We start from the raw sequence: 26095 nt of genomic DNA on the forward strand, positions 1-26095 counted from the left end.
AATAGGGCAGCTAATAGGCCAGATCTAGCTTCCAGAGCATTTCTTCCAGCCTACTAATATTTCTACTTGACTTTGAGCTGGGGACAGATGATAAAAGGTAAAACCTTGTTACCGGCAATATGTGAATCCCAGCTTTTATGGAGTGCCTCTAGTCAAGCTGCCCACACCCAGGCATGAAGATCTAGAAGCTGCCTATAGCCCCACACAGATGCAAATGTCTCTAGAAAGCAGTCTGCATCCTAGCACAGGCATCTGGCCCACACATACTGAAAAAGCTGAATTAACTCCTATAGGAAATGGGGAGTGGAGTGAATACGCCACTACAAGGTACCCAAACTACAGCTGCTGTAATAGCACAGCGAACGTTCCTGTTTCTTAAAGCGTGTCATGCATATTGAACCGCTCTCAGTCTTAATTACAAAACAAAAAAATAATATGATCCTCTTACTGTATGTCTTTATTTACCCTCTCATCTGCTCTGGCATTTTAATATCAAAACTTTATTTAGAAACAGATGCCTCAGCTTTAGCACCCTCTTGTAATGGCTTAATACTCTAGGTAAGATCGAAGACAGAGAAAAAGATGCTACACTGAGCACAACTTTTGAGCAAATGGGCTTGAATATTCATTAAACAACATTTAATTTAAACACCCAAACTCTAAAAGCAGCAACATATGGGCCTGTTTTATTTTACATAAACTGAATAGGAGGTTGTGCCGTTAGTTTCTGCAGACATAATGTTCATTACAAATGAAGCATGTTTTCCTTTAGGGAATGCACCACCATTTTTGTAGTGTTGTCATTCCCCCAAAAGGTTCGGTATAGTCGCCTCATGAAGTGCTCTTCTTGGCAACGTGCTTCAAAATGTAAATAAAATTCCCATAGATCTTCACCGACAAAGGGAACCTCAGGCAAATTGAATTCTTTAATGAGAAACAAACAAAGAGAGGAGCCCTCCCTTTTCAGTATTTTACCGTGTTTAAGGGACCCTTTCGACTACATAGTTTGCTACATGGGTTTTCCCCTTACTCTTTGTGAGTGAAAATTCTTCTATCAATAACAGTGCGGTATGTGGTTCTACAGTCCTCTGCTGGCTAAATGATTACTTTGCACAATCTCTTTGAGAATCTAAGCTGTTTTCTTGCATGCACCTTCACTGAAAAGCGAGACATTTGCTCTTGAAGTTTGTGTAGATCGAAAATGGCTAGATAAAAACGTGTTGATTACTCAGCAAGCTCCACGAAAAGCATTTTACACATGGTCCTGCACTTTACATCCCAAGAGAGCTATTTAAGTGGTAAAACAAATTAAAAAAAAAAAAAAAAAAGAGGTTGGGGTGATAAGTACTTGAAGAACTAAGCTGAAAAGCAACAGAGAAGCATCACCACATCTGAGACTGGAGGATCTGTTCTCTCTGTAGTGTTGCTGTAACCGTCATTAAAGTTACTGATGAGTATTAATTGAAGAATGGACCTCGGAAGTACCTTGTGCATAGTGTTTACTCGGTAGGTGTCTGCTGTAGTATTCTTCTATTTCTATTTACTAATTCTACTAGAAGTGAGGCACTGAAAGGTTTGTTTTGTTGGGTTTTGGGTTGGTTTTTTTTAATTGAGAAACCCTCCAGAAATTATTTTGTATCTTTACTAAAGAAAGAGGGTTAATGTAGGACTGAAGAAGTGTGGCACCTTGATACACCTTGGAAGTGCATCTCCTTTCATCCACAGAACAGCAGCAATACAAAATGCTCTACAATGTTCCCACAAATCCAGAGACAGCAACTTCAGGTTCCTCCAGTATTTTTTGGCACTTTTACCCACAAAGGTCCCAGTGGAGCATTGATGAACCACTAGGAAGGAGATTGATAAATAAATTGCGTTATAGAAGCTACGTGATTATTGTTTATTCCTACAGTCTATGGGAAAGTAAAGCTAGAAAAAACATCCGTGAGCAGAACAAACCTAAGAAACAAAGACACCATTGGGATGGAAAGGGAGGGGATACAAAACAGAAACACAAGAAAAGGGCAAATATATCACTAAGGATATATGCCTTGAGGCATGTATCAGTGGGACAGCCATACAGAGATAGCATTTCCTAAAAGTAAGTGGAAAGGACTGACACAAGCTTCAGAAAGAAGCATGGTCCATATGCAACACAAAGCTTGGATGAACACAAGATACTCTCTCAGCTAAATATCGACTTGTGGGTTAAACAAGCCTCAGGTTTCTTCAATGGGACAGCAAAAGATGGAAGATTGAAGAACTACCTTCCTCCACCTCTTAAAGCATTAAAATCAGTAGCAATCACACAAAGTATCTAAAGTCTAAGTTGTTCGTGTTAGGGACATACATTCTGAATGATTTGTAAACCACAGAGAAGAGTGCCCCTAGTTAAGCAGCCAGTTATGGGTACAGCTGAGTTGTGAGACTAAACCAGTACAAAATTACAGTGGCCTATTATCACCGACAAAAGTAGAAGTTAATCCCCACATGAGCCATTGGAAATATATTTCTGAGACATGGAAATCCGTTTTCAAGACATCTGATACACAGGAGAGTTTTTTGTAGCAGAAGTGGTTAAAATACTGCCAACTAGCCTCACCACCTCTGAGGAAAGCTTTTAAAGGAAGAGAAGAAAGACATCTCATGAGCTATCTGAACCCAGCAGAAAGAATTACCTCTTCCTAGGTAGGGGCATTGCATCAGGCTAACAGTACTGGCCAAAACATCAAACATGGACTAGTTGCTGGGTTGAAGTGCAACTGTCCCACAGCTGTTGACCCAAAATCTGTTGTAGAAAACCACTGAGGCTGAAGCAGAGCAGAGCTGGTTGAGCCTTGGCTGCATTTGGTGCTTCATGTGTAATTGAGCCTGTCACGGAGAATCTTTCCACAGAAGCAAGTCCAGTCTCTGGTTTGCTGAGAAGAGAGCCAGTCCAGTAGTTAGCTGGAGCATTACACCGAAGTTCAATTCCCAGCACAACATTTGCTTGTTTTCTGACCTGGGACCAGTCACCACAGGAGGTATTTTTATAGTAACATGAGGTTCATTTATTTGTACACAAGTACATTTGTACTTATGCTTTTAAAACAGTATTTTAAAGCAATCATTGACCACACTGAAAGGAGATTTATTTTTTTCAGAAGCACAAGTCAGTCACAAAAGGCAACCAGCAGACATATATGCCTGTGAAATTTTCCCATTTAATAAAAACAAGAAAAAAATTTTGATGCATATTTTACTTACTCCATGTTTAATGCCAGATGTTTACTTTTCAGCATTTCTTTGACTCTGGACAATTAAATTTCACCATCTTTTCTCTGGTTTATGCATTAATACATTGCTTCAGTGTTTGTTTAAACACTAGGGAGATCAATGCTAGGCAAAATATACTCTAATTTGAATTAACTCCTCAAAACCACAAAAATTTAACATTTGTGTGTTAATATGAAGCAATTTCTTCCAATCCTAGGTTCTTACATTAGTCTTTACTTTTGTAAGGCCCTGAAGCAGGGCCTAGATCAACCTGACTTTCACAGAATCAATCAGGTTGGAAGAGATCTCTGGGATCATCGAGTCCAACTATTGCCCTGACACCACCATGTCAACTAGACCATGGCACTAAGTGCCATGTCCAGTCTTTTCTTAAACACATCCAGAGATGGTGACTCCACCACCTCCCTGGGCAGCCCGTTCCAATGTCTAATGACCCTTTCTGAGAAGAAATGCTTCCTAATGTCCAACCTGAACCTCCCTCCAACTAGTATCCTACAGTTTCATCAATACGTGTAGGATGCTAGTTGGGGAGAAGTACAAGAATGTTACAGGCCGGTTAAGTTAGAGCTTTCTAGAGAATGCTAAAATGAAAATGATCTCATTGCAGGACATTTTTGCTGGTAGCAGTCTGCCACCATGGTACCTCTATTGTCCTGTGACCTGGTTCCACCAGCTGTGTCTGCTTCTAGTTGCTTGGCCTTAGATGGGAAGTCTTTTGTGCTAGAATTCAGGTATGTAGGGAAGGCAGCAGGGCAGGACAATGAGTGGTTCAGTTTTTGGGACACTAATCTAGCACATAGGACACTTAGAAGCAAATCCTTGTGCTGTCACATCTTTCCTATAGCCAAGGGCCTGAGTACAAATCCACAGCCACGTTCAGGTTCAAAAAAGGGATCGGGGACACCCGAGGGACACGCAGGGCCCTCCGGCAGCACAGGAGAGGAGCCAGCCGGACGCTGCGATGTCTCAGCTCAGCGCTGCCAGCTTTGCTGGAGCTGGTTTGCCAAAGCAGGTGCATAAAGTGGCTTGGGGCTACTCGGGAGGATGTGCGGCTCCCTCTGAGGAGGGACCCGAGCGAGATGGGGTGTGCGCGGAGGGTGGGGAGGTGGTGGGGCTCGAGGGAAGGAGCCACACGAGACAACAAGCACTCGGAAAAGTCCTCAGCAGCCAAACTCACTAACCCAGACATGCTGCAAAGCACCTCTCAGTGTGTGCCGTGGCTGGAAAAGAGCCTTTGAGGAAAAGCTGTGGAGCACAAACGCATTTCTCCTCCTTCCCCTGGGGGAAAGGTCCCGCTCCATGGCAGGGTGCTGCACCCGACGTGGAGGAGGACACTCATGGGGGGCTTGTCACAGCATCCTTGGTTGGGAATGGGGGACTGGGGGTGAGCAAGAGGGGGCTCAGTGGGATCCAGCCTCTCCAAGCAGTTGCTGCAGTGGAAGGAGGGGGGGCTCTGCTTCTTTGCCCACCATCCTGTTGTAAAGGGGCTGCTGGGAAGGTGGCGAGCAGATCTGGGGCGGCTCGCCCAGCTCCAGGCTCCCCGCTTCCAGGTGCCACGCTGAGACACAGTAGAGGGTGCCCTGCTCGACCCTTTCGAGCGGTGGCGTGGCGGGGCAGTGGAGGGGCTGGCCCCTTCCCAAAGCCCCGAGCAAACCCCATTGCCTCCCGAAACAGGGACCCTGGCCAGGCCTCAGCCCCTGCTCCACAGAGGGAAGGAGGTTTGCAGCCTGCAGCTCTGCATTCTTGTTTCCCTTTATCCTTGCATCCCTGCTCCATGGAGGACAAGGTGTTTTGTAGCCTGCATTTCTGCACCCCTGCATCCCTGCCTCACAGAGGGCGAGGTGGTTTGAGATCGGATCATCCTGAGTGCCATTACACGGCCCATGCAGGACAGTCAGGGCATCGGGGCCAGCCAACATGGATTCATGAAAGGCAGGTCCCACTTGACCAACCTGGTCTCCTTCTATGACAAAGTGACCCGCTTAGTAGATGAGGGCAGGGCTGTGGATGTAGTCTATCTTGACTTCAGTAAGGCATTCGACACTGTCTCCCACAGCATCCTCCTAGACAAACTGGCTGCCTGGGGCTTGGATGGGTGGACTCTTCAATGGGTTAAAAACTGGCTGGATGGCCGAGCCCAGAGAGTGGTGGTGAATGTGGCAAAGTCCAACTGGCGGCCGGTCACTAGCGGTGTTCCCCAGGGCTCTGTTCTGGGGCCGGTGCTGGTCAGTATCTTTATAGATGATCTAGACATAGGGATTGAGTGCACCCTCAGCAAATTTGCAGATGACACCAAGCTGGGTGGGAGTGTCGATCTGCTGGAGGGTAGGAAGGCCCTACAGAGGGATCTGGACAGGTTAGATAGATGGGCCGAGACCAACGGCATGAGGTTCAACAAGAACAAGTGCCGGGTCTTACACTTTGGCCACAACAACCCCATGCAGCTCTACAGGCTGGGGGAAGAGCGGTTAGAAAGCGGCCCAGCGGAAAGAGACCTGGGGATTCTGATCGACAGCCGGCTAAACATGAGCCAGCAGTGTGCCCAGGTGGCCAAGGCAGCCAATGGCATCCTGGCCTCTATTAGGAAGAGCATAGCCAACCGGTCTAGGGAAGTGATCATCCCTCTGTACTCGGCACTGGTGAGGTCGCGCCTTGAATACTGTGTCCAGTTCTGGGCCCCGCACTTCAAGAAAGATGTTGAGGTGCTGGAGCAAGTCCAGAGGAAGTGGTGAAGGGTCTGACCTACGAGGAATGGCTGAGGGAGCCGGTGTTGTTTAGCCTGGAGAAGAGGAGGCTCAGAGGTGACCTTATTGCAGTCTACAACTACCTGAAGGGAGGTTGTAGTGAAGTGGGAGTCAGCCTCTTCTCCCAGGCAACTAGCGATAGGACAAGAGGACATAGCCTCAAGCTTCGCCAGGGGAGGTTCTGTCTCCTTCCTCCAAAAAAGCCCAAACAATTCCTGTGGTAATTATATCCCTTGTAAAAATCACACAACTCAAGTCCTAGCCATTAAAAACGGTAAAGAGTTAATGAAAGTCTTTCCATGTATATCAACTTGAGATTACTCATCAATGGTTTAATTTACAAGTACCTTCTCCAAAAACCCTTCACAGTCTAATTTGGGCTTCAGACTGGTCATCAAATAGATAATTGAGATACTGAAATACAAGGGCCAGGCCAAAGTCTAAAAGCAGGCAACAGTGACAAAAACTACCTATAGATGATGGGATGTGGAAATAAAAGGGTACCTTCAGTGCACAGTAGGGAAAGAAGTGAAGATTCCTGTTCATCAATGCTTTCCCCTTAATTGTTTTACCTCCCACAGGAAAGGGGATTAACCCAGTCTCTTCACAGCATGACATTTACATTAAACTTCTGCATCACAGAACATCTGCTACACATTGCTTAAGACTCTAGTGTATGAAGGCAAAATGTTGACTGAAAAGAAACTCGCATGAAGAGCTACTTCTCTCTCCAGAGTGTAGAAGCACTAAGATTTCAGATGTCAGCGATTCAGTTGCCTGCCATTTTCCAGATGGGACAGCAGGAAAAAAGTACAGCCACATCAACACAGAATGTTGCAGAATAGTGGGAAAACTCAAATAAAGTGATCTGATTTGATCAGTTAATTGTAGAAACATCATTTAATGTCACTTTGTCCCCTTTGCCATTTTTTGTGCTCAATGTCTTATACTGCAAGAGAAGAGTACAGCTTATGGGTACATGGTTATAACCTAACCATGCAAGAAGGAAAGAGTCAATTGTTCTATGGAATCACTAGGTATTTTTTGCTGTCAATCTTAAGTCATCGAAATGGGGCATCAAATACCAAATTTTGGCACCAAGCGGTAAGACAGCCCATATCAATCCATCTGCTTTGAAAAGTTACTGTACCTTATGAATTAACCTGTAATGAAAAGCACTTGAAGACACAACAAAATTGAGAAGGAAACTAATATTCCAACTCCAGAACTAAGTTCTGCTTCAAGAGGTACCTGCCCCCTGGAACAGTACTGTTAATGTAAAGTCAAAACATCAAGACTATGCAACACATACATACCTTTATGCTAGCACTTATTTACAGATCCTTTGTTGATTGCTTGAAACTAAGGTAAGGAGGCTTCTGAAAAGACCAACTACAATTTGTGCCAGCACTCCAGAGCTTTAAAATAGTAAACATTGGGAAAACACTAACTGTATGGTCTTCACTGAAACTGATGATTTCCATTCAATTCAAAAACAACCAGTGAAACAAAAGTACCACTTCAAGCCTCAGATCCTAAACTCAACTGTTTTCAATGCATCTTTTCAAAGGAGTTGACCTCTTTGGCAGGGGACAATTTGGCTTCCTTTCAGCCTGTTTTATGAAAAATTGCTATAAAAGTTTTCCTTGTACTTGTATTGCTGTGTTCACATTACCGCCTAGTGATCGTTCAATTATATTTAATAGCATGACTCTTCTCTCCTTTGATGCTGAACATTATATATAGAAAGGGTTTACTGCAAGTATTACCTTTAAAACAGGCTTAGGTTCTAGCTCTAAGCCTTACGTATATAACATTTGCTCCATATCCTTCACAATCTTTGTTTGTCAGAAACTTACTGTCACCTACTCAAGAGTTCAGTGCATGAGTTCAGTGCACATACCGTATCGAAGTACACAAATCCCACTTTTAATACCCCTCTAGCAATTCTTCAGAATTTAATATACTTATAACCTTTGTGAAGAACATCCAATAGGTACTTATCTTTGAAGGTCTGTCTGCCAAATAAAAAAGCCTTTTAACTTCCACAGGACTTCAGAATCAAAACTTATTTTAGAAGCAATTACTGCATTTCACCATCCCCTTAGTCTAACATCACAAGTTCACCTATGTTTGGAAGAAATTGGAGCACCTATCCTTTCACCAGGGCCTACTAATCTCAGTTACTAACCTCAGTAAAGGCAGAAACACTATAGCATGAAGTACAGAAAATTTACTGTGCAGCTAAGAGTATGATGCTGCTGAACGCAGACAATAGCAACCCTACCAGTTCAACTCGGGCTGAAGGTACTAGAGGAGGCATTAAGTACTTTATCTATACTTACCAGATATTGTATGGAAGCTATTAGGACAACAATATCCCCCTTCCAGCCACTTTAACAACTATAACTATAGAGTTGTTGGTTTCCCCCCACAACACTAAAAATGCCTTACCTGTGGTACAATATGCTGCCTCAGTACAAAGGTAGTACAATTTAAAAATACTATCCTTAGATAATTATCAAGTCAGAGCCTTCATCAGCACAGCTGCTAGAGCTGCCCAGTCTGTTTCAGTCCTATTTCAAATATAAAACTTCTATTTTGCTTGCTACTTGAAACACCTGCACAAGAATGCCCACACTTCTAGCACAGAGCACGCCTTATCCAGACACTAATCCAATCTTAAATGACTTCTTTAACATTACCAGACTAAAAACTAAGGGTGTACTGCACAGTTTGTAGACCAGAGACAGACCTCACAGGCTGTCCTGACAACTCAGGAACAAAAGACAAGTCATGCCTGACTCCATTAGCAAAAATCTTAACTGTGGAAGTATGCAGCTCCGAGTATCTCTGTCTACACGTTTTGCTCTCCCCTCAGCTATATTCTACAGCTCTATATAATACGGGCAGTCAAACAAGCACATCTTAAAAGGACTTTCCAAACCACAGTTTGAACACCAGATGACAAAGCATACCTACCTCCATGAACTTACACTGCCTGCTTGCAATTATGTTATAATACTACCTGTATAAAGCTCTGAATCACTTCGAATTGATACTCAAAACAAGAGTTGTTTAATTATGAAAAGATTTTAATACAGTGCAAACAGTGCACCAATCTTTACTTTCTCAAACTTTAAAAAATGGTAGCTTTCAAATCAAAACTAAAGGGCAAACCAGCATTTTATTGACATAATTTACTTGATGTTAAAGCCAGATGAGCAGCTTCTTTCCAGAATAGTTCTTTGTATGCTTCTTCATAGAATAATGTAGTCTGTAAAGGAAGAGATAATCAGTGCCACACAATCAAAACAATTTTTACACTCATACCTTTACAGAGCCTGAAAAACTGGTTCCCAAATAAGTCAGGTGAGCCACACTGCCCTTCTTACAAGAACATAAGGTTCAAAATTTCACAGTACTGTCATGGTGTTAAATGACAGCCTAGATTACACCACTTCTGTAGAAGAGCTCAACAAGCTACAATTGCTTTGCCAGCTTTCTGTTTAAGACATTATACTCCCTACATCAGCTCCCAGACAGACTGTTCAAGTTGCTTTAAAATGAGTCATTCAGACTATTTGTAATAAAACCAGAGTTTTGTCTGTAACAGTTACTGCCCACAGCACATCCAACTCACTTATGTTTCTGCAGCAAAGATATAAAGATATAGTCTAGGACTTGTCTGAAAGAGCATCAGGTTTGTTTATAAGGAATTTACTTGAAATAAGTACCTACAGGAAAACAACAGAAATTTGTCCTCAAAATAGAAACCATATTACTTCTATCTATTTAAGACAACAGAAAACAAGGGGTACTATCCTCTCCTTAGCACACCTACAAAAGGACAACGTAAGCATTGTTTACAATAAGACTAAGTAATCAACAGTTTTAGCAACAGTAAATCTGAACTGCCTCATTTATTATTTCAGTCTTTATACTAATCAGGTTTTCTATCTAAGTGGAAGTCACATAAGTTATCAACTCAGTAGCAAGCACAACAGTAATTTATAAGTATTTGTCTTCAACTCTTGCAACTGGGTTCTATATCAGCACAAGTACCACAGTCTTCACATAAATCAACATTAGACCTATGTCATCATAATGACTACAGACTACTGAATGCCTACCCTTACAAAGCATTCTAAAGTCATACCTGTTATGCATTTTCCATCTGAAGTATGTTCATTTACTGAAAAAGAAAAAGCATTCATTAATAAGAGAATAGTTTTATCAAAAGTTCTACTACCGTAGAAGATGGAGCTTTGAGGCTTTATGACACTCACAACATGCTTTTTTCTGTTAGCACAATGAAATGTCACAGAAAAACCTCCGTTTTGACTACTATAGAGGGTGAAGACTTAGATTTCACACATTCCCTCAAACTCAAAATGGGACCTAACAATAGCTGTTCAGAGCTTAAGTTATACTCTGAATGCAATTGCATGTTCAATTATACTGACAGTTGTGACATTAAAAGGTAGGGTGTTTTTTTTTTTTTTTGCATTTCAGTATCCCAGGGTGTATGGGTCACTGCTCTGAATGCAAACACTAGGTGAGGGGCATCCACATCTACTTGTTGCAAACTTTTATGCGAGCCCAGAAAATTATAGAGCTACAGAATGTATGAAATAACACAAACCACTTTAAAATACTTCTCTTGAAACTGCAAGGAAAACAGAATGGGAATTCTGAAGGACTGAGAAGTGAGAGGAAGCACCAAAGAAAACTTTTAACAGTCAGACATCAGCACAGTTGATGTCTGACTTAAGTTCAATAAAAACTATTCAAGTACAATTCACCATTTCAGTAGTTTTCATGACTACGTGGTACACAACTCTTAGAACAATACAGACTTGCCTGAAGATGTCTCAGAACCAAGTGTCTACATATTTCTGATATAAACAGTTTTCACAGACTGTACAGGTGGACTCCAAAACATATTCCAGGACTCCTATTAAAAATTCCTCTACATGGCTGTGATAAAGGATGATGAATCATGCTACAGCATTATGCTTAAACATGCATTTTTCAAGACAAAGCTTTAAGACACAAGCGTATTCCACAAGCTTTTTTATGCAATGCAGCACAGAACTCTTGTCAACCAAGTTTTCCAGAAAGCACATAAATTATTCTTAAGTTTAATGTGAGGACACAAAGATTAACGAAACCAGTGAACAAGTAAGATCTAACCCATGCATACTTATCAACTAAAAGATCATTTTAAAAGACATTTTAAAACCTCTAATCCAAAACAGTTTGCCTGCTATTGAGATTGCATGCTATTTTGAGAAGCACTTGATACAGAAGCCACATTTGCTATATAATTATCACAGCACAGGATCCAGGTCTTGATTTCTAAAGTGTTTATATGCTTTAAAAGAATTTCTATGAACTGGACAGCTTTAGCAATTCAAGTGACAATCATTTACCTGTTATTAACACTCAATAACAGCTACCTTCAAATGCAAAATTCTCGAAGGGAAGAAGTTCATCCATACTACTGGTATCAGTGCAACACTAAATGACACTCTTGACATTCAGAAGAGGGTGTATGTTAGTGTTACTACTATACCAAATGCTAATTTGTGCTGTTATACTGTAAACAATCATAGGACTTCATTATCAAAACAGCATTAAAGCAGAAAGGAGAGGGGCTGCAAATCATATCTAGTTCGCAGCAACACTGGTTTATTCCCACCCAATGATAACAAGAACTTCACTTACATAGTAAGCAAAGAATCTAATTTCATGGAGCAATCACTGTGTCTTAACTTGGAATACTGCAGGGCAACAGTTAAATACAGTTTAACGCCGACAACTGTGTCATTTCCAACTATCTCAATTGCACAAAGCTGTGATGTGACTTAGTTTTCATAAGATGCACAACTACTTTCACAGAAAGGTAAAATTACACATGCAACTGCACTGTACTACTTCGAATCAGAACCTGGGGTGTTTTGAACCAACGCCTCAAGTCAACAGCATTGAGTTTTTTCGGTTTCTTCTCATTTGGAATTCCTTATTTTAATGTTGTTGCACTAGTTTCAAAAATCTCATTAGAAATAAAATTTGGCTAATAGCTAAGTCACACAGAATAAAGTTTATTATGCAGTTATCTGAACCCTTACAGGACAGAAGCAAGTTTAAAGCAAACACACATACATGCAAGCAGTACAGCGCTTCAATTAAAAGGATAGACACATGTTTCAGTGATGTATAATTCAGTCACCACATCCATGCTCATTTTCAGTACCTGCTAGATACTTCATTTCTGATGGAGGATTCCAAGAAAGTAGAAAAAAGCAAAAGTAAAGATTACTAAAGTTCGAGATGTCAAAGCACTTTAGCAGCTACAGATCTAAGGGTCTAAACCCATCACCCTATCTTCCCTTGTTAAAACACTTGAAAAAAACCCTTAACTGCGCAGCTTACACAGTATTTTTCAGAGGACAAAAAGCTGCTAAGGAAGATGACTGTCTTCGCACACCGGCTATTCCTCAGTTTTGGAGTTTTTTTCTTTGATGATAAAGGAACTCTGTCTCCTTCCAAGCTACACACCTGACAAGCTTGTATCAAGTTCCAGTCACAGCATTCGAAGCTGGATTTCTTCCCACCAGGGGAAGAAACCCCTCTATCTTGGGACTCAGTCACTTAAAATCAGGATAAAGCAGGCATTCTACCTTACTTCTATTTACTCACTGTCCTCACTGCCTGCACCACCACACATCCGTGACAGAATCTCCTTTATAAATCACACCATAAATAACAGTAACTTGGTGGAGTGAGCATTAAATATTTAGGTAGTCTGAGTAACAAGTGTTATAAATATCTAATTTGTATATTGCAAGGCTGCGTTATGAGATTAGAGCAATACTGCTAAGTTTTACAAAAGTTTAACTTCAGTTAAAGTGACATGTAGGAAACAATCATTTAAGCAGCATTGTTTGACGTTATATCAGCTAAGCGTGCAGCAGTGAGGAGCAAAACTAAGCTACTGAGCTGGTAAAAAGCTATACAACACCACACAGATTACCTTCTGTTATCCAGTAGAACAGGTGAAAGAAACAAGAAAAACAATGTTATTCTGTTGCAGAATTTCTAATCAACATTGCAAAGGCAACATGCTCACTACTCTAGCTTACAGATATTCTCATCCTACCTTCTTGCCAGCACCAACATTTGCCTTGGCTGTGCCCCTGACTTTCTTCATTCTGTTCTTACGCTCCTTTCGCTGCTTTCTAGAAGTCTTCTTCTTTTCATACAAGCCATGCTGTTAAAAAACAGTTAAAGTCACATTTAACTTTGTTTCACTGAGAGTAACATCTGAATTTAAGTTTTACTATTTCTGGACTCTTCAAATGCTGTTTATATTTCAAATATTAGCTAAGTAGTGAGACAAATTCACTCACCAATGAATGATTCAACACAGAATATAAGCGCTGAAGTACTGTATGTATCAAACCCAACTCTTATGCTTCTTCAAGACTTTTAATAGCAGTTAGTTATCTATTACTGCTAAACGTCACTGTTAACACCAATTCTGCCTTTGCAATTCCCCTATAATAAACATTAAAAAAATCTTACCCTATTTTACAAATGCAGAAGCTAGTCCCTACTATTTTAAAAAAGACCTCTTATATAACTCCGAGCACACCAACAAGTACTTTCACAAAACTTTAGCTTTTATACATGTAAATCATGAACCACTAGACACTTCGAATCCATCCTAGTTGTTTTCAAGTTACCAGAAAACAACCTACCCTGGCAAGCCTGTGCTTTGGTTCATTTTTCTTTGCATAGTCCAAAGAATCATAGATCATGCCAAAACCTGTTGTCTTGCCACCACCGAAGTGAGTTCTGAAGCCAAAGACAAAAATTACATCCGGGGTCGTCTTATACATTTTTGCCAGCTTTTCCCTGATTTCTGTTTTGGGGACTGTGGCCTTCCCAGGATGAAGAACATCAATCACCTAAGAAGGAATTTTTACAAGTTGTAGAAAACCAAGACAAGGTCAATATCCAGTAAAACAGCCAGGTGCTACAGTCCCACCATGAGCTTAACAATTAAACTAACCCATTAGCAGAACAAGGTATTATTAATTTGATACAAAAGTGTTTATAACAGTTTCCTGCTTCAAAAGACAAACCAGCTCACTACCCCCCCATTTACCTTAAGCATGCACCAACACATTTAAACCTATGAGCTCTTACAATATGAACTCTGAAGTTTTAAGGGCCCCTTACTTATAGTGGCTAAGGACACTTACAGCCCAGAACCAACAGACAAATAGTTAAAGGTAATTTTCTGTATTCTTTTACCATCTGCTTGCGCTGGAGCAGTCTGTTTGTCATGAACTTCCTGGTTCTGATGGTCACTGTGTCATTCTGCAAGAAAAGACACAAAGAAATAAGATAAAACAATCATGGCATGTACAATTCAATCTTAATAAATAATGCATGGTACAGCAACAGCCAGTGGTCCCTGAGCTGCTGACAGTGAACATGTAACCTAAGTGGACTAGTCCTGGGCTACAGATAACACCCCTGTAAAGGACACTTTGATACGGACTTTTAACACTCACCCTGTTTCCAAACAACATAGCAACATACACACCTCCACCCTTCTGAAAAGCTGAAGCAGCTTTTAATAAAATACAAGCATTACAAGCCCAAGCACTACAAGAGTGCAACACAAGTTTCCTCAACAAACCTGCGTGTTACTGCTGCCTTAATGCTGTCAGACAAGAACAGCCGCAGGACTGACAGATGAGCACGATCTACAGCGCCCCTTTAACACCTTAACAGAAGCGCGATGTTAGGCTAATATCAAAGCCTAGGACTGTTCTTACCGACCAGCAGCACGGCGACACAGCGGGCCAAGCACATGCCCCAGCCCACACGCGGAGCTCGCCGCTACCAACCGGCACCGACGCGCCGCGGCCAGGCCGCGGGAGCCCCGGCTCGAGACGGGAGCGCAAGCCCTCACTCAGTTTCCGCCATAACCCCGCAGCCCACTACCGGGAGGCCAGCTCGCAGGGTGCCGGCGGCGGGGGACCTAGCGGGAGCAGGATGGCGGCAGCGCGGGGCGGATTTCCGCGCCCCAGCACCAGGCACTCACCATGGCGGCTGCGGCCTCCCTGCCAGCGACCGAGAAAAGGAAGAAGGGCCTCCCCGCAGCCAATCATAAGGCGGTGCAGGGGCCCCTCGTGCAGGGGGCGGGGCCGTGTGTCGGGCTGCCCTTTCCACCGCCGGTTGCGGAGGGAGGCAGGAGGGGTGGCATGTATGTGCCTGATGGGCAGGGTGGGAGCAGTGCCCTCCGCTGCGCTCTTTGCGCGGGCAGCTCAGCCGCGCTGCTGGCTGTGGGGCGAGGCGAGCGAGCCTGCGCCGCTGCATGCTGTAGCAGGCTGCGCTGTGTGCTGGCGTGGGGCTGGTTTTGCTCTCCCGCCACACCGCCCTCTCCTGCTCCCGGTGACCAGAGACTGGGCCGGGGTTGCTGTGGGCAAACCGAACGCAGAGCCGTGCAGTGAGCTGGGCGGCACGGTTCCTGGCACCCGGGGGAGCGGCGGTGCTTGGATTGTAACAGCAGCATAGCCGGCAACGGAGCGGCCCGGGGCCCTCAGAGCGCTGAGAGACGGCGTGAGAAGCGGCCGATCAGAGCGGCCGGGTGGAGCCGGGGCTGCCGGCCTCCGGCGGGGGAGGGCCCGGGAGACCGCCCCGGGAGGACGGCCGCTGTGCCCCAGCAGGGGGCGCTGCAGGCGGGGTCCACTCTGCGCCGCCGCGTGAGCCGGCTCTACGCCGCCGCGTGTAGCCCCGCCGGTAGCTGAGGGGCCGCCGCCGGCACCCCCCCGCCGCCGCTATGGTGAAGGAGCAGTTCAGGGAGACGGATGTGGCCAAGAAAATGTGAGTGGGGCGGCCCGTGCGGCGTCCTGCGCGGCGGGAGGCTCCTGGGCTGCCGCGGGGAGGGCCCGGTGGCTGTGGTGGGGAGCAGCCCCAATCCCAGGGTGGGGCACAACCGCTGTAAAAGGTCCCGGGCAGGAGCTGGGTGTGCAGGGGAGCGCAGGGTGGCTGATGTTATGGCTGGTCCCCTTTGAAAGCGCTGGTGTGGGCCTCGGTTCAGGCTGCTGGCGGGCGGCTGTGACTGTGAGCACCTACAGGGTTGCCCAAGAACATCGATAAATCCCTCAGATATGAACAACAACTCACTGTAAAACAGCTCTGTTTTTTATAGTTATCCAAGAAGAATCTGCTTCAACAGTATTGTGAATCAACTTGGCTTCTTCTGCATTGCTTTTAAATACCTGTGCATGCCTGTAGTTATAAGTATTTCTGCATATATATGTGCACACACATACATGCGAAATTTCCATTCTAGAAGCCACATCTGTTTTGGCATGAAATCTCCAGAGGAGATGCGTCAGCAAGCTCACATTCAAGTGGTTAGCAAAAACTTGTATAGTCAGGACAACCATCACTCTCCGCTGCAGTATGGAGTACTTGACCATCGCATGGTGAGAACCATTTTTTCAGACCCTTTTTGTAGAATTACTTGAAGTGGTTAAAAATAAGTTGGGATGACTGAAATTTACTGCTTGTCCAAAATATGTGCGAATGTGTCTTTACTCAAGTTGCATAGACTGTTAGCTGCAGTGGCAGCTATTTTCTTCATGCTTTTGGATGGTTCAGGAAAGCATTAATTTGAGAGAGGAGATAAATTCTTTCTGCCTGGTTTTTGGGAGACCCAGAGACATCCATCTCCAAAATGTCATATTGTAGTGTAGTGGTTTGTATATCAGTTGCAAGAGCTGTATGACTTAATGTCACTGGTATCAGTAGGGGCTGTTTGTGAAAGATGTTTTTTTTCTCAAGGATTGGAGTGAATGTACTGCTACTGACATGCTGCTGATGCTGGGAAGAAGGAGTGGGTTTGCTTTTGGGATAGCTGACTAGCTTAAGAACTGTTGTATTTTCTATGTAATCAGTTCATTACAGCTAAAATTTTTCTCTGTGTGTGTTCCTCTCCTCCCAAAGGGAACCAGTGAAAAAGACCGTCCCTGTGAAACCTGTGGAAAAAACCTTGCTGATTGTTTAGGACATTATGGGTACATTGACTTAGAACTGCCATGTTTCCATCTTGGATACTTCAGAGCTGTGATAGGTATCTTACAGGTAAACACAATTATGATTTGTCATCAGTTTCTAGTCTAGAAAACAAAAATTATCAGAAAAGACATGTGAAAGAGTAATTGAGAAGAAGAAAGTCAGGTTGTATTGTAAATTTTATCTTTATGCATCTTGTGTTTTGCAAAATAAATGTATTGAAATACCAGTCTTAGTGATGTAAATACCTCCGTTTTATATAATCTCAGACTGATTAATTTAATCCATTATTTTTCTGTAGTAGTTTGAATTAAACTTATGCAGTATAAGTTGCCTTTTAGGACATCCCAGTAAATCAAACCTCTGTTTGCTTTATATGGATTTTTAACATCCCACAGAACTTAGATAAGGATTTGCTTCATTGGCTGTATTTTTTTTTTCCCGTGTACTTTTTTTTTGTGTATTACAGCATATGAATTGGTCTTTCAATCAAGACCATTCCATGTCCTTCCAAAAACTGTCCTCTGTTGAAGAACTTAAGTTATAGTAGAAGATGTTACAACTTCGCATGGATCTGTTAAACAACTGTGTGTGTATACGTTTACATTTAAGATGATCTGCAAAACCTGTTGCCGTATCATGCTTTCGGTGGAAGAAAAAAACCAATTTTTGGATTACCTGAAGCGACCTGGCCTTACATATCTTCAGAAGAGAGGGCTAAAAAAGAAAGTGTCTGAAAAGTGCCGAAAGAAAAACACTTGTCCTTACTGTGGTGCCTTTAATGGTGAGTGTTGGCATTAGCAGTTAGTGATAGTTATCTACTGTGATGGTTTTTACCTTGGCGGCTGTGATAGGCATCAAAATCTTCAATATCCTTGTTTGTTCCACAGCTAATGGGTATTCTCTCTGGCCTTTATTAAGAATCAGGTAATTGCATTCTTAAAGTGAAGCATGTGCTTGCTCACATCTCATTTATATGGATAGAGACATTGTCCTAGTTGCTTGGTTTGTTTCATGTGGTATCTTCATGGCAGTAACCAAAATTTGATACTTGAATAATAGCAAAAAAACCCCCCATTTAACATGTTTTTAAAAATATTGGGAGCTATTGTCAGTGATCAATACCTTAACACAGAAGCATTTGTAGACTTTAATTTTGATTGTACTTCATTTTTCATCATTTTATTAAATTATCTTTCTTAATATTAGGTGTGTGTGTTGTCCGCTAGGAAGGTATGTTCTGCAGTTTGGCAGTATTTGAGCTGTGATGATCTTGGGTTACACTTGCCTTGTTCTTCAAGGCAGACTTTCTTAATAAGATTTCACATTTGTTTTCACAATACATTTTTTTTCTTCATGTACTCTGATCAAGTGATACTGCTGTTAAAGGACTTGCAGTGTTACAGATTCATAGTGCGTGGTTAATTCATAACTTACAGTTTTAGACTTTTAACTCATTAAAATTGTGTGTTGTTTGTTGTATTGATCAACAGACTGAATAAATAGAGAGCTGCTTTGTTTTAAGTGCCACATTTATTCATAGAGGGCACAAATAATAGGCATTTACAAAATTAAGTGGTAGGTTGGCATACTTCAGTAAAAATAATTGAGTTTGGAAAGCACTTGTACTAGTCTGTTGAAGTTTTATGAAAAATGTTACCTGCATGACTTGAAAACAGTTGTCAGATTCTTCTTACAATTCACTTCTAAAATTACTTTAGAAGATAGTGGGGTAATATATAAATGGCACATCTTAGTCCTGTTTTTAGTGTGGGAACTTCTACTTCAAAAAAGAAGTCTGCTGTGATTGATCGAGGGGAAGCTGACTTCAAGTGTGGGCTAAACGACGTGCTTTCAGCTCCAGAAGCTGCATCATGATCTAGGCACACTAAGCCAGCCATACAAGGAGACATGACCTGGTTGTCCTCTTTGTCTTTTGTGAATTTAAGAAACTGGTTAATAAAACTGATGAAGTCTGATTTTATTCTTGTGTTCACTGAAGGTTTAACTAATTCTGGAACTGTAGCCTGCTCATTTTAAGTTTTGGGTTGGTTTTGTTTTGTTTGGTGTTTTTGTTGTTGATGTAAAAAAAAAACTAAAACAAAACAAAAACCAACAACAACCCACATTTATTTGCTTGCAGGAACTGTGAAGAAGTGTGGTTTGTTGAAAATAATACATGAAAAGTACAAGACCAATAAGAAAGTGGTCGATCCGATAGTATCTACTTTTCTCCAGTCCTTTGAAACTGCCATAGAACATAACAAAGAAGTAGAACCCTTACTGGGAAGAGCTCAGGTGAATTTTATTATGACTTAAATTTTATGCTAGTTTTTGTGCGTGAAATAAAACTCCTCAAATGTTTTCAATGTAGCAGCTTAAGCTTTGTGGTGATCCAAGATTTTCGTATACCAAAAGACACTTGAAGAATGTTTGTATTTTTTGCAATAATGTTAACTTTGCAAAAATGAGAAATTTAGTTTATTGGTATGTTCTGATACATAGCTTTCTGTCTGTAAAGAAGGGGGTTACTCTTGGTGTGTGAAATTTCCATAAGCTAGAAAGAGAGAAGAAAGGCCCAGAGAAGCTCTGCATGTACGTGTAGTTTTACTGTAACTCTGAGAGTATTACAATACACAGATTTTTTTTCTTTCTCTTCAGAAGAACTTAATGTTGAGAAGGAGAGAGTAGACTTAATTATCTAACCTTTTTGTTTCATTCAGCTTTGCATTGTGTGCAGTTTTGTTTCCTTCTGCTCTTTGAAAGCTGGGAAGATCATGGGGTACATATTTAGACAGAAAAAGTAATGAATATCTGGAGTGTTTTTACACTGCAGTAGTAGCTGTGATAAGAAGAAAGAAATGAGGTTTGTAAAAAAAAAAAAAAAAAAAAAAAGGCTAGAAAGTACTGTAATTCATGTGCGTTCCTACTAATAAAATGAATACAATGTACTATAAGTTTGTTGTAAGAGGTTTATTGAGTTGTTTTGACAAGTAACTATGTAATACTCTGTTAACTGTTTAAAGAAAACCAGAGTAACATGATGAGAAGGAAAAAAGAAAGGAAAGAAAATAACAAGTTAGTACCTGAGACTCTAAAAGCAATGGTTCAGAATGAAACATAGTTTTGTTTGCATTAGTAGTTCTTATGTATTTTTCTTTTTAAAATACTTTATTTTTGAACATCAATAAATGAGAGGAGGAGGGAAGCATTGAAACTGTTATGTGATGGTTTGTTCTCCCCATTCTCCAATGGATTTTGTAGGAAAACTTGAATCCTTTAGTAGTATTGAACCTCTTTAAAAGAATCGCAGCAGAAGACATCCCTCTGCTTCTAATGAACCCAGAAGCAGGCAAACCTTCAGATTTGATCCTCACACGACTCTTAGTGCCTCCACTGTGTATCAGACCCTCTGTTGTGAGTGACTTGAAGTCTGGCACCAACGAAGATGATTTGACAATGAAACTGACAGAGATAATTTTTCTCAATGATGTAATAAAAAAGGTGAGTCTTTAAGCTCTCAGGGACTGTTGCCTTTGAAAAGATTTGGTTAGAATTGAATATAGCAAGTGGTTTTACTTGTCACACTGCTTACAATCTAGCAAGCAGTCTGTGCTGTACTGCTACGTTGTTTGGCGTTTTATGGAAAGAAAGAGAAACTTGCTTCAAATGGAGCAAGTATAGGACCTGCTGAAGATCTGCTGGTGGATCACAGGAAGTGTTTTTTTGTTTGAGGTCTGGTCTGTGAACTCATCTGTCTTTTTTATCTTCCCCCCCGCTCCCCCCCCGCCCATGACTCGCACTTTTTGAGTAGTCACTTACAATGAAAACGTTATACCTATTGGGTTATTTTTTTTCCACGTAGACCTTCCTCTTCTTTTACTACATCTTTGTCCTTTCTTTATTCCAATATCTGTTCGTAAGAAATCAGGTTTCAGTTAGCGTGGTTATCAAATTGAGACTAGAAGTAAATTTGACAACTTATCATTTGTTTAGAAGAACAGTTCTACCAGATTAATACTTTTCAGGCTTTTCAAAACTGGTCTTTTGTCAGAAAAACAAAAACAAGTGAGCACTAAGTGTCCCATGATTGAGAAATTATTAACTACTGGTGATTTTCTTGGTTGTAAAGTTATATTAGCTTAACTTCAGTGTCTTGGGAAAAATTTATTTTAAACAAATATATAGTGTTGTTATCACTAGTTCAAAGCTGATGCTAGTCAAAAGAAATTTTTTGCTGGATTCTCTTGTGAAAGGCCTTATGCTATAGCAATATGCATCCTGTTATAAAGTTATCTCCCCTTTTTCAGTCCAATGTATATGAAGATTTTTTTAACATTATTTTCAAAAGAAGAGTTCTACTCAGATCAGAAAAATTCTTTGCTAGTTTAATATGTATTGTTATATTTATTTTCTGAACTGGATGACTATTTTGTTTAGCATAGGATATCAGGAGCCAAGACACAGATGATTATGGAAGACTGGGACTTTCTTCAACTGCAGTGTGCCCTGTACATTAACAGTGAGCTCTCGGGAATTCCTCTCAACATGGCACCTAAAAAATGGACAAGAGGTTTTGTTCAGAGACTTAAGGGAAAGCAAGGTTTGTCTAGAAAGTTTTCAATTGTTTTTTTGATTAAGCCACAAATACTTGCTATTCCAAAGCATCTCTCTGCTATTATTGTGTTACACTTAAGTGTTGTACTTTCGAAGACATTCTGATATGCTGTCTTAACAGATTACATAAAAGTTGTTTTCAAAATGTTAAAGAGTTTTCACTTGCTTATTTTGTTAGGTCGGTTTAGAGGTAATCTGTCTGGAAAGCGAGTGGATTTCTCTGGCAGAACAGTCATCTCACCTGATCCTAACTTAAGAATAGATGAAGTAGCAGTGCCTATTCATGTTGCTAAAATACTAACTTTTCCCGAAAAGGTAAGTAGTGTAGAACCAAAACCTTTTCTATGCTTTTTTTTTTTTTTTTTAAACAGACATCAATGTTGTCCTTCTTTATAGCCTTAATGTAAAAGGGAATGAATGTATTGCTTTTATGTTTGAAATGTCATTCAGTGATGCTTTCCTAGTTCTGTTGCTGTTGGTAAATGGAGGTTGTAGTATCAGATACATGCAAGTACTGTGAAGGCATATGGTGGAAGGAGTGACATGTCAAGAGAGAAGAGTTTTGCTTGATATTTTTTGAACTCGTACATAGTTTCATATGTTTGTTGGTATATCTGTCTAAGGAGTGGTTGCGTATTTTTATTTCTGAATTTACTTCACAGATTTTTAATTTAATTTCACTCTGTTGTTCTCCTCTAAGATTGGCTTACATTAATTCCTTAAATTTTCCTCCTCTATTCCCTCCTGCCTGTTCCCTTCAGCAGCTGGAGGCTGTGAGGGGGATTGTCAGTTAAGCCTAAAGTTTGAAAATGCAACAGCCACCACCAAAAAACAAGAGGTCCAAAAACGTGTTTCATTTGTTTCTGACTGAAGTCTTTATGCAACAGGTGAACAAAGCAAATATTAATTTTATGAGGAAACTTGTCCATAATGGTCCTGATGTTCATCCTGGAGCCAACTTCATACAGCAACGGCACACACAGATGAAAAGGTATCGTGCTTATCTGTAATGATTCACTTTTTATCTCTCCCCATCAATTTGTTCTTACTGCTGTGTGAAAACGGTTATATCTAGAGGGATTAAAATTTATTTTTAGAATCTTTCATAAAGGGCAGTAACAAAAAAATTGTCACTATCTAAAAAGAAATTATACACTAAACCTGAAGAGATAATCTGTTGGATTTAAACTTAAGTGTACATACTTATGACAGTGAACTGCATTAGATTTTTTTTTTTTTTTTTTTTTTTTTTTAAATGACCGAGTCTCTCTTTTTTGGAATAGATGGTATAGTACAGACATAAATGGAAACAGGCAGTTTTGGGCACGTTGTACTGGCTGTTTTCATGGAAGAGCTAATCTGCAGTCAGTTTATGGGTAGTAAGAAGTGATAGTATATGAGTGAAACTCCCTATACTCCCTGATATAATTGAAGCAAATTCTTTATTTTTATAAATAGACTTTTTTCTTACTTGTCCTAATAACTGTAGCTTTGTTAACTAATGTCACAAGTACATTCATTATTTAAGATAGCAGCAGGGCTGATATTTAATGATGCAATCCACACCAGTTTTGTCTTCTAGTTATGGTAATACAAATACTCCAACATTTAATGCAAGAACTTGCATTATAAACATAGAATTTATTTTCAGTTGTCTTTACATCTTTCTGACTTTATTTCTTCTGACTCCATTGTTATGTGTTACTGTAAGATTTTTGAAGTATGGAAACCGAGAAAAGATGGCTCAGGAGCTGAAGTTTGGTGATATCGTGGAGCGACATCTTATAGATGGTGACATCGTCCTGTTCAACCGACAACCCTCTCTTCATAAGCTGAGCATTATGGCTCACATTGTAAGTGCACACACAGCCTAACATACCAGTAGTGCATCCCTGAATATTAGGTGGTTTACATTTGCAGGTGTTTCTCTCTTATACACACAAAAATAAACACCTGCTTCTGAAACACTGTGTGGGGACAAGCATGAATACTGTTCAGTTGTGCTTTTGCATGGGAATTGGTGGGTAACTGGGCAGTATGCTGTCTGGAGAATTCTGTTAATAGCCGTAATTGACTTCCCTACCTGTTCTTGTGTAAGCATTTAATTTTTGTAGAGTTGATGTGATCTCTACAAAGCATTCTGTGTTCTGTGCTTTCTATAAATTTCTATAAACGTGAGTACAATTTCTGTCAGTTCCCGGTTGAGTTAAATACTATAATCAGATGTTTTGACTTGTGACTGTAATAAAAAGGATAAAGCCTACAAGGAAGCACTCAGGCATGGCTTTTCATCTTTTAGCATGCTTGACTGCGTGTGCATCACTTTTTTTGTTGGTTTTTTTTTCCAGGCTAGAGTAAAACCTCATAGGACATTCAGATTTAATGAATGTGTCTGTACACCGTACAATGCAGACTTTGATGGAGATGAGATGAACCTTCACCTTCCTCAGACAGAAGAAGCAAAAGCAGAAGCACTTGTTTTAATGGGGGTATGTAGATAATGTTGGGGTTGAGATTTTGCTAGTGACAGATGGGCGGAGCCCTGTATTTCTTAACTTGCATGTGAAATCTGAAATATTATTAAGATTCTTGGGTATGGATAATATGCAACTGTGAAGCTGCCTGAAAACTCTGCAAAAGAGAATTTAGAATAAATTAGGACTGTTACGCAATGGTAGTCCAATAGACCTATGTTTAGCATCTGTGGAAAATTCAGAGGTTTTAAGTAAGTAGATGTCATTAGTATGCTTCTGCCTGACTATCCTTGGTGATGCTACCAAAATAGGGTGCCTCTGTTACCAAGCAGATACATACTTTGCTTTCTGGTCTGACAGCCCAGCAATTACAGGTGGTCAGACCAACTGGAAATGAGGCAGCAATAGTGTGCTTGTACTGGGGAAGGCAGTTTACCAGAGAAGGCAGGAGACAGTAGGTTCTTAACGGCAGGAGAAAAAAGGGAGAAGGGAGTGTAGATAAAGAGGGATCTGATCATTGCAGGCATTGATCTGTGGTGTAAAAGTAGAGTCAGTAGCAACGAGCTGGGTATTTTCCAGTACATTGCTACTTTAGGGTGACTGAATGCTAGTGCTACTTCAGATGTACCAACACAACTGTTGGCTGCAGTGTGTATTGGCTTGCTGCACTGATTTGGGAGCTTAAAAAGAAAACTCCCTACCCCCCTCCTCCCAAAGCGTATGAGTCAGGTTTGTGTGGGACTGTGAACAGTTCAGGTGCAAAACAGTGCTTCATAGGTGGGAGTGATTAACTGGAGCAGTAGTCTGAGTAAGACATAAGAAAATGGGACTAGTGGAAGCAGCTAGCTTGATTATTACATATCAGTAGGGACCACACAACTTGCAATATTTCACTAGCTCCCTGTAGCGAGCATAACCTCTTTGTCCCTTCTCAGGTTCTCAAAACTAGCTTGTCTTCCCTTTCCTGTCCTGTTTGAACAGTAATCTAACAAACACATCAAGTTCATTGCAACTTCTGCTTTGAAACAGGATATGTAATCTCCAGTAACTATTCTCAGATTATTCCTTAGTTGTCAATAGATTGCATGGACTGTAGTGAACTGAAACTTGTGGTTTATTTTTTCTGTCTTTTTACCATTTTTGCTAAAATAACTGTCTTAAATGGTGAGTTTCTTTCTGAATAACAAATGGAATATCAGTGTCTTCAAATACATGCATTCTTTTGTTTCTGGTGTCATAGACTAAAGCAAACTTGGTAACACCAAGAAATGGAGAACCTCTCATTGCTGCTATTCAAGATTTCCTCACAGGTGTGTGTATAAGCTTATTTTAGAGTTGTGTGATTTAACAGTTGTTCCTTCAGAATCACTTCTCTTTTCTCTAGAATTTTTCTATATTAATTAAAAAATTTCTCCTTTAACAAGTCAAAGTGACATTATGAAAGTAAGGCCATTGTTAGTCTGAAATATAATGATGTCCTCAGAATCTCTTCTGATACTGTCTGCCTTTGTAGATGCAATTATTATTACCTTTGCAGTGTTTCTCTGACAGAAAATGAATGTTTGGGATCTTTGTACATGTTAGGTAGACAATGTAATTTGCTATGGTTTATGGTAGAGGAGCTGAATTCATTAAAAATTAGTTTTTATTTACAGTAAGTTTTACTTACTGTCAAAAATTAGTTTTTACTTACAGTAAGTACCTTCAAGTTTCCTTAATTCTTTAGGAAATGTCAAATGGGTATAAGGAAGAAAGTCTATAAAAATTAATGCCAAGGCCTTATTTTTACCTATGGGATAGAGTCTGAGAGATAAAATAGGTTATAGAAATGCACTGGTTTTAATTTTTAGAAATTTGAGTGTGGAGGAATTAAAAATTCTG

At 40.8% G+C, this 26095-nt stretch overlaps 2 protein-coding genes across 6 annotated transcripts in view; one reads left to right on the forward strand and one right to left on the reverse strand.

Moving 5' to 3' along the window:
• Nucleotides 1-9094: 9094 nt before the first annotated feature.
• Nucleotides 9095-15195, reverse strand: RPS24 (ribosomal protein S24). Of its 2 annotated transcripts, XM_068398315.1 has the most exons (7): nt 15145-15195; nt 14346-14411; nt 13787-13996; nt 13186-13296; nt 12280-12297; nt 10180-10215; nt 9095-9297 (listed from the first exon to the last, which is right to left on the reverse strand). In XM_068398315.1, the coding sequence occupies exons 1-5, from the start codon at nt 15145-15147 to the stop codon at nt 12292-12294; spliced, it is 396 nt and encodes a 131-aa protein (XP_068254416.1). In that variant the 5' UTR covers nt 15148-15195; the 3' UTR covers nt 9095-9297; nt 10180-10215; nt 12280-12291. The 2 variants fall into 2 exon arrangements, with proteins under 2 accessions (XP_068254416.1, XP_068254417.1); XM_068398316.1 differs by lacking the exon at nt 12280-12297.
• Nucleotides 15196-15337: 142 nt separating this feature from the next.
• POLR3A (RNA polymerase III subunit A) overlaps nt 15338-26095 on the forward strand; it is a 52793-nt gene continuing 42035 nt past the window's right edge. For all 4 annotated transcript variants that reach the window (XR_011048038.1, XR_011048037.1, XM_068399230.1 and 1 more), the window contains exons 1-12: nt 15338-15926; nt 16399-16534; nt 17055-17192; nt 17736-17907; nt 19267-19421; nt 20388-20627; nt 21564-21726; nt 21919-22055; nt 22628-22731; nt 23452-23593; nt 24089-24229; nt 25455-25524. Coding sequence is in view for 2 of the 4 variants with exons in the window: in XM_068399230.1 (XP_068255331.1) it covers nt 15883-15926; nt 16399-16534; nt 17055-17192; nt 17736-17907; nt 19267-19421; nt 20388-20627; nt 21564-21726; nt 21919-22055; nt 22628-22731; nt 23452-23593; nt 24089-24229; nt 25455-25524 (1642 nt within the window). In the remaining 2 variants the exon portion in view is untranslated. The remainder of the gene's footprint in view (nt 15927-16398; nt 16535-17054; nt 17193-17735; nt 17908-19266; nt 19422-20387; nt 20628-21563; nt 21727-21918; nt 22056-22627; nt 22732-23451; nt 23594-24088; nt 24230-25454; nt 25525-26095) is intronic.

The sequence above is a fragment of the Nyctibius grandis genome, chromosome 4, assembly GCF_013368605.1.
Source record: "Nyctibius grandis isolate bNycGra1 chromosome 4, bNycGra1.pri, whole genome shotgun sequence".
NCBI classification, from domain to species: Eukaryota; Metazoa; Chordata; class Aves; order Nyctibiiformes; family Nyctibiidae; genus Nyctibius; species Nyctibius grandis.